Source organism: Tachyglossus aculeatus, chromosome 6 (genome assembly GCF_015852505.1).
Source record: "Tachyglossus aculeatus isolate mTacAcu1 chromosome 6, mTacAcu1.pri, whole genome shotgun sequence".
NCBI classification, from domain to species: domain Eukaryota; kingdom Metazoa; phylum Chordata; class Mammalia; order Monotremata; family Tachyglossidae; genus Tachyglossus; species Tachyglossus aculeatus.
In genome coordinates, this window is record NC_052071.1 from 36,385,857 (window position 1) to 36,399,283 (window position 13,427).

Sequence of the window (13,427 nt, forward strand, 5' to 3'; positions counted from 1 at the left end):
GGGCGCGCGGCGCCCGCTTCTCCCCGCGGCCAATCAGCGAGCCGGGCCGCCGCTCGCGCGCGGGGAAGGCGGCGGTTGGTCGGCGCCGCGCGGGCGCGCGAGCCCCCTCCCGCCCAGGCAGCCAATCAGCGAGCCGGGCTGCCGCTCGCGCCCTGCGAAGTTGGTGGTTGGCGGGTGTCGCGCGCGCCGCGGCGGTTTCTTTGGGGCCAAGTTTGAATCGCGGCGGCGGTTGTTGTGGGGGGGTGGGTGGGGGGAGGGGGCAGGGGTGTCTCGTGACTGGCCCCTGGGTCGGCGCGCGCGCGGCTCCCCGGCGCGAGGGCCCCTCCGCAGGCCGCGCGTCGGCCGCCTCCGCCGGGCGATACCATCATGAGCGGCCAGGACGGGGGGGACCGGCCCCCTCCGGCCAAAGTCCGCCGCCTCCCTCGCGCCCCGCCCGAGGACCAGCCCACCCCGGACGAGCGCCACCGGCAGCAGTCGCAGCGCAGGAGGCTCCAGAAGGAAACCGAGGCCGCGCAGGCGCTGGCGGACATGGGGGGAGGGGCCGAGGGGGGGAGCCTGGACACCGCCGCGCCCCCTGCGGAGCCCGTCGGGCGTCGGGCGCCCCCTGCCGCCCCGGGGGGCCTGGAAACGGCCGCCCCCCGCGGGAGGGCGGCGGGCCGCGACGGGCGGGCGCCCTCCCCCGCCCGGGGGAGCCTGGAAACGGACGCCGCCGCCCGGGCCGCGGAGGGGAGCCTGGAAACGGGCGGCGCCGCCACGCGGGGCGCCTCCCCGCCTGAGGGGACGGGGGAAGGCGGCCGGAAGGCGAAGCGGGGGGCCGGGGGGCGTCTAGTACATGACAGGAAAGGGCACCCTGTCCTTGTGGGAGACCTGAAGGGGCCGGCCCCGACGGGGGGAGGCGGCAAGGGGGAGGAGGCCGTCGACGAGTGCGCCATCATCTCCGTGGTGGAGTGTGAAGGAGGGGAGGACGACGTCGACGACGACGACGACGACGACGACGGGGAGATGGAGGATGAGGAGGCCGGGGCCCAACCGCTGAGGCTGGACCGCTACCTGGAGGCCCTGGAGGCCGTGCAGCTGGAGCTGGAGGCCGTCAACGCGCAGGCCGGGAGGGCCTTCTTCCAGCTCAAGAGGAAATTCGGGCAGATGAGGAAGCCCCACCTGGAGCGCCGCAACCTCATCATCCACAACATCCCCGGCTTCTGGGTCAACGCCGTATCCTTTGGGAAGGCGGGGCGCCCACCACCCCCAACGTCTCTCCATCACCTCGCCATCAAGGCTGTCCATCCATCCCGTCGCCCCCTCCTCCCTCACCTCCCTTCTCTCCTTCTCCAGCCCGGCCCACACCCTCCGCTCCTCCGCCGCTAATCTCCTCCCCGTACCTCGTTCTCGCCTGTCCCGCCATCGACCCCCGGGCCTGGAATGCCCCCAATCCCTCTGCCCCTCCGCCAAGCTAGCTCTCTTCCTCCCTTCAAGGCCCTGCTGAGAGCTCACCTCCTCCAGGAGGCCTTCCCAGACTGAGCCCCTTCCTTCCTCTCCCCCTCGTCCCCCTCTCCATCCCCCCCATCTTACCTCCTTCCCTTCCCCACAGCACCTGTATATATGTTTGTACATATTTATTACTCCATTTATTTTACTTGTACACATCTATCCTATTTATTTTATTTTGTTAGCATGTTTGGTTTTGTTCTCTGCCCCCCCCCTTTCAGACTGTGAGCCCACCGTTGGGTAGGGACCATCTCTAGATGTTGCCAATTTGGACTTCCCAAGCGCTTAGTACAGTGCTCTGCACATAGTAAGCGCTCAATAAATACAATTGATGATGATGACATCGCCCGGAACGGCCTCCCTCCGGGAGCCGGAAACTTTCCCGCTCCTTTTCACTCGTTCGTTCATCCGGTCCTATTTATCGGGCGCCCGCTGTGTGCGCGGCACTGGACCAGGCGCTTGGGATCGGGCGCTTACTGTGTGCAGAACAGTGTGCTAAGCGCTTGGGAGAGTACGGTAGCGTTGGTAGACACGTTCCCTTCCTCCAGTGGCGTAAAGGATAGAGCAAGGGCCTGGGAATCAGGTGGTCATGGGTTCTAATTCCAACCCCGCCACTTGTCAGCTGGGTGACTTTGGGGGAGTCACTTGACTTCTCTGGGCCTCAGTGACCTCATCTGTCAAATGGGGATTAAAACCGTGAGCCTGATCACCTTGTATCCTCCCCAGCGATTAGTACAGCGCTTTGCACATAGTAAGCGCTTAACAAATGCCATCATTATTATTATTATTATTATTACAAGTTGGCAACGTATAGAGACGGTCCCCACCCAACAGTGGGCTCACGGTCTAGAGTGGTGCTTGTCACGTAGTAAGTGCTTAAGAAGTACCACAGCCTTATAATGGGGAAGCAGCCTGGCTCAGTGGAAAGAGCCCGGGCTTTGGAGTCATCATCATCATCATCCCAGTGCTCTGCACATAGTAAGCGCTCAATAAATACGATTGATGATGATGATGATCATCATCATCATCAATCGTATTTATTGAGCGCTTACTGTGTGCAGGGGCAGAGATGTAGATCTGGGTGTCATCAGCCTAGAGATGATAGCTGAAGCCGTGGGAGCGAATGAGGTCACCAAGGGAGTGCGTGTAGATCGATGTAGTGCTCTGCACACAGTGAGCACTCAATAAATGCGATTGATTGCAGAGCACTGTACTAAGCGCTTGGGAAGTACAAGTTGGCAACGTATAGAGACGGTCCCTACCCAACAGTGGGCTCACAGTCTAAAAGGGGGAGACAGAGAACAAAACCAAAAGTACTAATAAAATAAATAGAATAGATATGTACAAGTAAAATAAATAGAGTAGTAAATATGTACAAACATATACGTATATACAGGTGCTGTGGGGAAGGGAAGGAGGTAAGATGGGGGGATGGAGGGGGGAGGTCGTGGGTTTGAATCCCGGCTCCGCCACATGTCTGCTGTGTGACCTTGGGCAAGTCACTTCACTTCTCTGAGCCTCAGTTAACTCATCTGGAAAATGGGGATTAAGACTGGGAGCCCCACGTGGGACAACCTGATCACCTTGTATTCCCTCCCAGCGCTTAGAACAGTGCTTTGCACATAGTAAGCACTTAACAAATGCCATTATTATTATTATTATTATTATTATTATCATTTATTGAGTTCTTCCTAGGTGCATTCATTCATTCAATCACATTCATTCATTCAATCCTATTTATTGAGTGCTTACTGTGTGCAGAACACTGTACTAAGCGCTTGGGAAGTTCAAGTTGGCAACATCTAGAGACAGTCCCTACCCAACAGTGGGCTCACAGTCTAGTCTGGTTTACCTGAGGGGAAACTGAGGCCGGGAGCACCTGAACTCGGGGCTCTTGAGCGTGCCTTTTTCGGATGGGGTTTGCTTGGCCCTACTGAGAGCTCACCTCCTCCAGGAGGCCTTCCCAGACTGAGACCCCTCCTTCCTCTCCATCCCTCCTGCCTTACCTCCTTCCCTTCCCCACAGCACCTGTATATATGTTTGTACGTATTTATTACTCTATTTTACTTATACATATCTGTTCTATTTTATTTTGTTAATATGTTTTGTTTTGTCCTCTGTCTCCCCCTTCTAGACTGTGAGCCCCCTGTTGGGTAGGGACCGTCTCTGTGTATTGCCAACTTGTACTTCCCAAGCGCTTAGTACAGTGCTCTGCACACAGTAAGTGCTCAATAAATACGATTGATTACCACGTGGCTCAGTGGAAAGAGCACAGGCTTTGGGGTCAGAGGTCGTGGCTCGGCCAAGTGTCAGCCGGGTGACTCTGGGCAAGTCACTTCTCTGGGCCTCAGTTACCTCATCTGGAAAATGGGGATTAAGACTGGGAGCCCCCCAACCGTGGGACAACCTGATGGCCTTGTAACCTCCCCAGCGCTTAGAACCGTGCTTTGCACTTAGTAAGCGCTGTCAGCTGTGTGACTTTGGGCAAGTCACTTCACTTCTAGGCTTCAGTTCCCTCATCTGGAAAATGGGGATGAAGACTGTGAGCCCCATGTGGGACAAACTGATCACCTTGTAACCTCCCCAGCGCTTAGAACGGTGATCTGCATCTAGTAAGCGCTAGATAAATGCCATCATCATTATTATTATTATTATTACTATGAGCCAGACAATGTACTAATTCCAGCATCAGGGGTTGTTGTGAAAAGCAAGAGCCGAACGGCTCCTCGAACGGGTGACCGCTTCCGACGGGGGCGTCCCCAGGGCAGGTACTGCCAGGTTGGGGAAAGAGGATGGAAGTTCTTTAAATCCAGCTGGGCCTCAAGGGAGAAAGGAACCTGTGAAAAATACAGACGGACACAGACTTATCAGGTTGGACAAGGTCCACGTCCCGCGGGGGGCCCACAGTCTTAACCCCTATGAGGGAACTGAGGCCCAGAGAAGTGATGTGACTTGCTCAAGGTCACACAGCAGACACGTGGGGGAGGTGGGATTAGAACCCAGTTCCCCTGACTCCCGGGCCCGAGTTGTTGCCACCAGGCGACACTGCTTCCTGACGCTTCCCACCAGACTGAAGTGTGAGCTAGGCCAGGGATGCTGGGCGACCAGGAACAGAGTTGGTGATCAGGTCATGGGGGGAGAGGGACGAGGAACAGGTGGCGGGGCCTGACCGTCAGTCCCCGGGGCCTCAACTTCCCCTTAGAGATCAATCAATCATCATCAGCATCATCAATCGTATTTATTGAGCGCTTACTATGTGCAGAGCACTGTACTAAGCGCTTGGGAAGTACAAATTGGCAACATATAGAGACAGCCCCTACCCAACAGTGGGCTCACAGTCTAAAAGGGGGAGACAGAGAACAAAACCAAGCATACTAACAAAGTAAAATAAGTAGAATAGATATGTACAAGTAAAAATAAATAAATAAATAGAATAATAAATACGTACAAACATATATACATAGAGACAGTCCCCACCCAACAGTGGGCCCAAGGGCAGGAAGGGGGCTGTTTTGTGGTCCATTACGCTGAGCTCTGAACAGGGCCAGTGTTGGTAGCCTCCCAAACCTCCCAGCATCTTCTTGTTCGGTGAGGAAATAAACTTTGGGTGGTTCTTAAAGCTGTTCAAAATTAGACAGGGTTTAATTTTAAAGCCAATTTTAATTTTTAAGCCGGGTTTGGCCCGGGTGAGAGGTTATTTCTTCGTGGCCGTGACAGTGCTTCTTTCTCCCTTGAGGCCCAGTTGGGTTTAAAGAACTCCTTCCTTCCTCCTCCCCCAACCTGGCAGTACCGGCCCGGGGGAAGCCCCCTCTCGGAAGCGGTCGCCCGTTCGAGGAGCCGTTCGGCTCTTGCTTTTCATAACAAACCCTGATGCTGGAAAATCCTGGGCCTCTTCGTTCCCTCCCTCTGCCCCGCCACAGCACGCGGCGAAGCTCGAGGGTCGTCTCGGGCCCAGCGGGCAGCAGGCGGCCCTGACTGGGGGTTTGGCCAGCTGCAGTTAGATGCCCCTGGGAATCAGTCAATCAATCAATCGTATTTATTGAGCACTTACTGTGTGCAGAGCACTGTACTAAGCGCTTGGGAAGTACAAGTTGGCAACATATAGAGACGGTCCCTACCCAACAGTCTAAAACTGGGGAGACAGAGAAAAAAACCAAACATACCACAAAATAAAATAAATAGAATAGATATGTACAGGTAAAATAAATAAATAGAGTAATAATCTCCAGGGAAGACCCTGGAGATTGTTGACAGGAGAGCAGTCAGGGCCATTCCAACTGGTCCTTGGCTTTGGGGCTGAGCTCCGGAGGTAGGACCCTCAAAGTGGCGTTGGGTGGGGGGAACTGGTTCTCCCCAGGTTCTCGCCTCAAATTTACTACGTTGTGAGTCACCCAGGTCTCTGATAATAATAATAATAATAATGGCATTTGTTAAGTGCTTACTATGTGCAAAGCACCGTTCCAAGCGCTGGGGAGGATACAAGGTGATCAGGTTGTCCCACGTGGGGCTCTCAGTCTTAATCCCCATTTTACCGATGAGGTAATTGAGGCACAGAAAAGTTAAGTGACTTGCCCAAGGTCACACAGCTGACAGTTGGCAGAATCGGGATGTGAGCCACTTACCTCTGACTCCCAAGCCCGGGCTCTTTCCGTTGAGCCATGCTTTGTACAGTGCCCTGTGCCCAGTAAGCGCTCAGTAAGTATGATTGATAACTCTAGAGGAGGAACTAAAGCAGGGGGGCTTCCCCGTGGCATGAGGCAGGGGCGTGACCCATCTCCCCAGTTGTGGAGAGGCGGGTTTGCGGATGATCCCTGTCAGCCCCTGTGCTGTGATGGACACCCCCGCCCCCCGGCCCCAGCAACACGGGGCTCCACCGGGTGCTCCCACCCCCAGCCTCGCCCTGGCAGGCCCCCACTCTGCTGTCCATGTTAATAATAATAATAATGGCATTTGTTAAGTGCTTACTATGTACAAAGCACTGTTCTAAGCGCTGGGGGATACAAGGTGATCAGGTTGTCCCGTGAGGGGCTCACAGTCATCATCCCCATTTTACAGATGAGCTAACTGAGGCTCTGAGAAGTTAAGTGACTTGCCCAAGGTCACACAGCAGACGTGGCGGAGCCGGGATTCGAACCCATGACCTCTGACTCCAAAGCCCGTGCTCTTTCCACTGAGCCACGCTGCTTCTCATAAATAACGTTCTTTAACCGCGGCCTCTCAGTTTCTGAATCACCCCCAGCTCTCGGCCATGATCAATGACCGGGATGAGGATACCCTGAGCTACATGACTAACCTGCAGGTGAGGTCCCACAGTGCCTGGCATCCCCTCCCTCCTTCCTCCCCCCAATCTCCATCCCTCCCGGGGGACCAGATGGCCTCCTGCTTCCAAAAGGAAAACTGCCGAGCATAGCCCTTGAACCTTCAAAGCCCTTCTGAGAGCTCACCTCCTCCAGGAGGCCTTCCCAGACTGAGCCTCCTTTTTCCTCTCCTCCTCCCCATCCCCCCTGCCCTACCTCCTTCCCCTCCTCACAGAACTTGCATATATGTTGGTACAGATTTATTACTCTATTTATTTTACTTGTACATATTTACTATTCTATTAATTTTGTTAATGATGTGCATCTAGCTTTATTCTGGTGACTTGACTCCTGTCCACGTTTTGTTTTGTTGTCTGTCTCCCCCTTCTAGACTGTGAGCCCATTGTTGGGTAGGGACCATCTTGATATGTTGCCAACTTGTACTTCCCAAGCGCTTAGTACAGTGCTCTGCACACAGTAAGCGCCCAGTAAATATGATTGAGTGAATGAATGAACCCCCTACCTGGGGTGTGGGTCCCCGGGGACCCACCCGGGCCTTCCCCGAACCAGGCAAGTTGGGGGTGAGAGGATGGGGAACTGCCCGGCTGTGGACTCCCCTCATTCTCTCGTCCTGCTGCTGGTCCAGAGGGAGGGTGATATTGCTCAGCTCGTCGGTCTGCTGCCTCCCGACAGGTGGAAGATTTTACCCACGTGAAGTCCGGCTGCAAGATCAAGTTTTACTTCCGGGGAAACCCCTACTTCCAGAATGAGGTCATCGTCAAGGAATATCAGTGTGGCTCCTCGGGTAAGGAAGCCGGGCGGCGGGGAGCAGGGGGCCGAGGCCGCAGTCGTTCCGGCCGGCCCCGGGTGGTGGTGTGAGCCCTCCTGGGATTCCCTCCCGCCTCGCCCCCGAACAGGTCGACTGGTGTCGCACTCGACCCCGATCCGGTGGCTCCGGGGCCAGGATCCCCGCTCCCAAGGCCGCAAGACCCTGGAACTGGGGCGCAGCTTCTTCAGCTGGTTCTCAGACCACGCGTTCCCGGCTGCCGACCACATCGCGGAGGTTGGTCCGGCCCCGGCCTCGCTTCCTTCCGGGCACACATAGGCACCGTCACTCTCTGTCTCTTCTCCCTCTGGACGTCTCGCTCTCTCCACCCGGCACCCCCACCGCTCCCCACGGCTCAGCCCTGCCGTCCTCCCCTTTGGAGCTCTGGAACCGACGTGTTTCCGGGGTCCCCCTTCAGCCCCTACCTCGTCGTCGTCCTCGATATCCTTTCCACCCTCCAGACCCGTGTGTTGGGTGGCCGGGCAGTGCGGAGAAGTCCTAACTCTGGCCCTCGAGGAACTTAAAGCCAAGGAGAAATAGATGGCTAATAAAAAGAGCGCTCGGCCGCTCTGAACATCCGCTGTGAGATGCAGTCAGTGCCCGTGTTTGAGTCCTGATGCGTACTTAGCGATGTGTGGGTCGGGGAGGTCCCTCCTCCCTGCCATTTTCCGTGGCCGCCTCCTCTGGGAAGCCTTTCCTGATTGTGGAGCAGGCAGGGGTCCCCTTCCCTTTCCTCCTCTAGAGCGGGAGTGCTGACCCGGGCCCAGTCTCTTCCCCACTGGCCAGAGGAAGCAAAAAAAGGTCGAGAAGAGCGGATAGGCCTCCCTCCCCCTCTGCCTTGTATAACGGGATTGGGCGGCCTGGTTGGGGAGAGAGGCGCGCTCACACTGTGCTTGCCTTGTTCAGATCATTAAGGAGGACCTGTGGCCCAACCCGCTGCAGTACTACTTGATGGGCGAGGGTGACAGTGGGGAGAACGGAGAGGACGACAGGTGAGAACTGCCAGGGGGAGCGAGGGCGCCGGGACGGCTACCAGAGGCGCCCGCCCTCACTGGGGTCCCGCTCTCGCGGCGACGGCTGCGGGTCGCCTTGGGGCCGGGGCCGGGGCGGGGAGGGTGCCAGGGGGGCGACTGGTAAGGCCAGACTCGTTCGCCCTTCGTCCTGGGCACCTTGACTTTTAGGGCCCTCCTCGTGGGCACGGGGGCGACCGTAGGGGAAGACGGAGAGAAGAGGGAGGCAGGTGGAAGGCGGTGGCGGCCAAGGGCGCCCCTCATTCCTCTTCCCGCAGCGAGACTGAGAACGGGGACGACTGCGTGGTGATCGTGGATGACGACTGCGAGGAGGTGCTGGAGGAGGAAGAGATCCACGAGATCATGGATGAGGAGGACGGGGCTGACGGTGAGCTCTCTGGGTCCTGGAAGGACAGGGCCCGAATCGCACCCCGGCCTCCCTCCGCTTACCCCCTTCTAGCCGCTTCCCCCCCCCGAGGATTGGATGTGGCCCAGCCAGGGCCGGGCCGGTGGTTGGGGGGACGAAGCGGGGGTCGGCCTGCCTTGTCTGGTGGCCAACGCTGATTTGTGTGTCTCCGCTGCAGGGAGCGAAGAGAACAACGAAGACGAGGTAGAGGAAGTCGTCGAGGGGCCCGAGGAAGGGTCTAGGCCGGACTCCCTCGGGGACGCAGAGGGGGCAGGTACAGGGGATGAGGATGGCTGAGGTTGCTTCCCTCCCTCCCTCCGTCCCTCCACCGCCAGCCTGTGGTCCTCCGCCCCCTCCTGAGACCCCCCTCTCCCGCCACCCCCTGCTCAGCACCGCTGCCTTCCCCCCCACCCCGGGAGCGGGCAGGGGGCAGGGCTGAGAGAGGGTCCCTTCCGGCCCCTCCCTCCCTCCCTCCCGGCCCCGGGCGGCGTCCCCAATTGCACTTGTCGCGGAAACCGATTTCGTTACACGGGTTCAAAGTTTATTTTTATGGTTTGAAACTAGTTGCAGAGTTATTATTTAAGGGGGTGGCGGGGCGGGGGGCACAGGGAAAGGGAGGCCGTCACTTCCGGTCCCGAGCCTTCCCCACGGGCAGATCCCAACTTCTGCCGCCCCAGAGGGCCCAGTTTTTAATTGCGGCAGCGGAACTATTTATTGGGTTGTTTCTTGTCTTTCGTTTTTTAAAAATCGCTTTTATGCCCCCTCGCCTCTCCAGGGGCCTGTGCTTCTGCTCCCCCCCCCACCCCCGCCAACAACCTCATTCCCCAAGCCAGGATACCAGCACTTTTTCTCTGCTAGCCAGAGGCCATTGCTTTGGGGTTGGAGAGGGAGGAGAGAGAGAAAGCTCAATCCCGTCTCTCGGTCCTTCCTCCCATCTCAGAGTCATCCTGCCCCCCTCCTCCTCTCCTGTCCCCCGCCCTCCCAACTGCCACCGACGTCAATGTTGCACTCTCCTTGCCCCTTCATCGCCTTCAGGAGGAAGCGGGGGGGCTCTTTCTATGCAGCTTTCGCACTTAGTCTGGCCTGGAGCCCCTTCCTGCCCCTCCGCTGTATAGGAGAGTATGTCCCCTTCCCTCCTCACCCCACCGCCGTCTTCTGAACCCACCCTCTTCCTCGAGGAGGGCGGCCACTCCTCGGTTCCCGCCCTGTGGCAGTTCTCCCGAGCGGACACCGGCTCGGATCAGAGAGGGCGGATGATCCCAGGCCGCCCCCGTGGCTGACTGATGGGGGTCGGGGCGGGGGACGGCATCGGGCCGTCGCGAGCGGGCCAGCCGATGCCTGGAGGCGTCGGGGCTGGGCGCGAGCCACCCGAGGAAGACCGTTCCCTTCCTGAAGCTTAGTTCTCCCTCCTCCACCCCGCCAGCTGGCTGCCTGCCTGCTTCCCTGCCCCTGTTCTATGCAATGCTACTGATGTGCACAACTGGCCAGGCCTGGCCTCCCCCCTCTCCCTTCCCCTGCCCCGTTGCTGGGGTTGTACATTTTGGTGTACTTGCCGAGAGCCTGTCCCCTGGGGCTTTGTACTATTTTCTATGTCCAGAAAGAAAAGCACTTAATATACTGAACGATTTCAAAGCTCTGTGTGTGAACGTGTGTGTATATGCGCGTGCTCCCCGACTCATCTTGTCCAGGCCAAGATCAATCGATCACCGGTATTTCTTGAGCGTTGACCGCATGCAGAGTGCTGTACCCAGGAGCTTACCCAGTACCACAGGGAGCTTACGGTCTAAGGGGGTGACAGGTATTAAATTATAGATGGAGTTGTACATTTCGCCGTCAGGGAGAGGGCTCCCAAAGCCCTGACTCCTGGGGATGGGAGGGTTCCCTCCATCCACTCCTCTCCTTGGCGGCATCCTCTACGGTCTGAGCAATCCACAGGGGAAGGGAGGATTTTGGGAGTCCAGGGTCTCCCCAGAAACCAGCCACTGAGGCAGAGTGGGAATTTGGAATATGGTGTTGTGAGAAGTTCCTGCGCTGGGTACAGAGACCAGAGCTCCACTCTCCGCTCTTCCTATGAAGCTCCAGGCTCCTGTTCTTGGTGAGGCCCCTCCCTGAGTCTCACTGCCCTAGTTTCTGGGTCAGTGGTCCTGTGGACCCCCCCACCCGCCACCTGAAGGGACTGGCATCATCTAGTTTTAACTGGCAAAAGACTTTATAACTGTCCAACTGTCCAGTAGGCATCATTGGCTGCACAAGAAAATGGTCCCTCGGGGAAAGAGGACTCTTGCTGGGGACTTTGCAGAGTCTGACAACACCATCACTCTGGCCCGTGGCTGGGGCCCCTGAAAGAAGGTCTTGCACCCTTCGATCTGGGGTGAGGAAAGGTGGCGGACTCATCGCTGAACATCCACCCAAACCCACCTGACCAGCAGCATTCCCGCTGGCACCAGGCACGGAGAAAAGAAGAATGTGACGTCTCACATTACAGGAAAGCAGCTTGTCCTCCAGTGTTTTTACCAAGAGCCTGCTGTTGTCTCTCCAGTGGGTATGGACCAGGAAAATCTGGGTGTGGCAGAAAGACTGCCTGCAGCCTGGGCAGTGCTCAGCTGCTGAGCGCTTAACTCCCCTTTTCCCTTTCCCTTTTCCCTTCCTGTCTCTTGCCTGGGGCCTAGCTTCAGCTTGAGACCCCCAGCCCAGGCAAGAGATGGGATCCGGAGATCCAGCTGGGGAGGGGAGCAAAGAGCCGGGGCCTCCCCACTCAGCTTCCATCAGACCCTCTCTCCATTCGCCTCCTCTCCCACTGCCCTCGCACCCAGTCGCGAGGCCAAAGGAGTCACAGCACGATGCCTTTGGGATCCCAATGGCGGATCCCGGGCACTTGGTCTCCCTGCAGCCCGGAAGCCGGACTGGGAAGGGGTGTCTCTGGGTTTCCTGGCTGGGAGGGGAGCCCATCCCAGTGGGTAAGCAGACCCCCTGCTAACTCTCTACTCTCTGGGTCCACTCCCCTTTGAGAGGCTTCTTCTCCTCCTCTCACCTCCTGAGGTGAGCGGAGAGTTGAGCCACGGAGCACAGCTCTTCTAGGTCTCTCCATCTTCCACCTGTTGTCCCCAGGGTAATGACAACATTGGGACACTCAGGACACTGGTCCCGGAAGCAGCTCGAGTGCATCTGGAAAGAGCGGAGAGGAAAAAAAGAAACCCGGTAAAACCTGTGAGAGAGTGAGACCAGAAGGGTGGGAGTCGGGCCCCGGGGGGCGGAACGGGACGTAGTGGTGGTGGTAGAGAAATCATGCAAAGTAAGAAGCTTTCCTGTCTTCTCCCTTCCTCTCCCAGCCCACAGGGTGCTGTTTGTTGGGGAAGAACTGCAGAGAGAAGCGGAGCCTAGGGTGTTGATGGTAGGCATCGCCTTGGGGCAGATTGAGAGGCCAAAAGGCGGAGGTGAGGAGGAACCTAATGAAGTCAATACGGACAGGAAAACCCCGAATAAACAGCCGGAACAGGGGCCAGGAGAGGCAGCCGTGGGCTAATAATAATAATAATAACAATAATGTTGGTATTTGTTAAGCGCTTACTATGTGCAAAGCACTGTTCTAAGTGCTGGGGATGTTACATGGTGATCAAGTTGTCCCACGGGAGGCTCACAGTTTTAATCCCCATTTTACAGATGAGGTAATGGAGGCCCAGAGAGGTTAAGTGACTTGCCCAAAGTCACACAGCTGGCGGAGTGGGATTTGAACCCATGACCTCTAACTCCAAAGCCCGGGCTCTTTCCACTGAGCCACGCTGCTTCTCTAATGGAACTAGTAGCTAGTGAAGAGTTAGGAGATCCAGGTTCCCAACTTCATAACCGACAAACCACCACTCTCCCCACCTTCAAAGCCTTATTAAAATCACATCTCCCACAAGAAGAATTCCCAACGTGGATACGGGTATCCTGAGCCCAGAGGTTTGGAAATCACCATAGCCAGGCTGCTCACATTCCCAGTGGGAACGGTCCGTCCACAATTTTTCAGGGAATGGGTGTTCCCTAGGAAACACGGATGGCCCCCCTCAAAGTCCCAAGGCTCTTAGAAATGGTCGTTTCAGCCTTACTGGCAGCACATGAAAAGGGTAGAAATTCTTCTGCACATACGCAGGGTTTCCTCACTGGAAATTTCCCAACTCCAACTGGAGACTCCACTCTGATTCCAGAGAATCCAAAAAAATTCGGGGAATCTGCCAACTAGGCATTAACAGGCCCAAAGAGGAGAAAACTGAGGCCTGGGAGAAAGTTAGCGCGTCACCCTCTGGCCCTAGCAGAGACATGAAAAGAGTGGCATTTCAGTGTTGCTCAGTGGAAAGAGCCCGGGCTTTGGAGTCAGAAGTTGTGGGTTCAAATCCTTGCTCCGCCAATTGTCAGCTGTGTGA

General features: G+C 57.0%; 1 protein-coding gene across 1 annotated transcript; it reads left to right on the forward strand.

Annotated features, from left to right (window-relative positions):
* The first annotated feature begins 329 nt into the window (after positions 1–329).
* Positions 330–9,401, forward strand: TSPYL2 (TSPY like 2). Its single transcript, XM_038748063.1, has 7 exons — positions 330–1,212; positions 6,707–6,784; positions 7,476–7,587; positions 7,700–7,845; positions 8,515–8,600; positions 8,897–9,006; positions 9,203–9,401. Exons 1-7 carry the CDS (start codon positions 367–369, stop codon positions 9,319–9,321), a joined length of 1,497 nt encoding a protein of 498 aa, XP_038603991.1. The 5' UTR covers positions 330–366; the 3' UTR covers positions 9,322–9,401.
* Positions 9,402–13,427: the final 4,026 nt, after the last annotated feature.

What these genes read in the sequence shown, in the direction of transcription:
- TSPYL2 (XM_038748063.1), top strand. Translation starts at nt 367, where the DNA reads ATGAGCGGCCAGGACGGGGGGGACCGGCCCCCTCCGGCCAAAGTCCGC. An exon ending in CCGGCTTCTGGGTCAACGCC is followed by an intron (nt 1,213 to 6,706) that starts GTATCCTTTGGG and finishes GCGGCCTCTCAG; the next exon opens with TTTCTGAATCACCCCCAGCT. An exon ending in ATATCAGTGTGGCTCCTCGG is followed by an intron (nt 7,588 to 7,699) that starts GTAAGGAAGCCG and finishes GCCCCCGAACAG; the next exon opens with GTCGACTGGTGTCGCACTCG.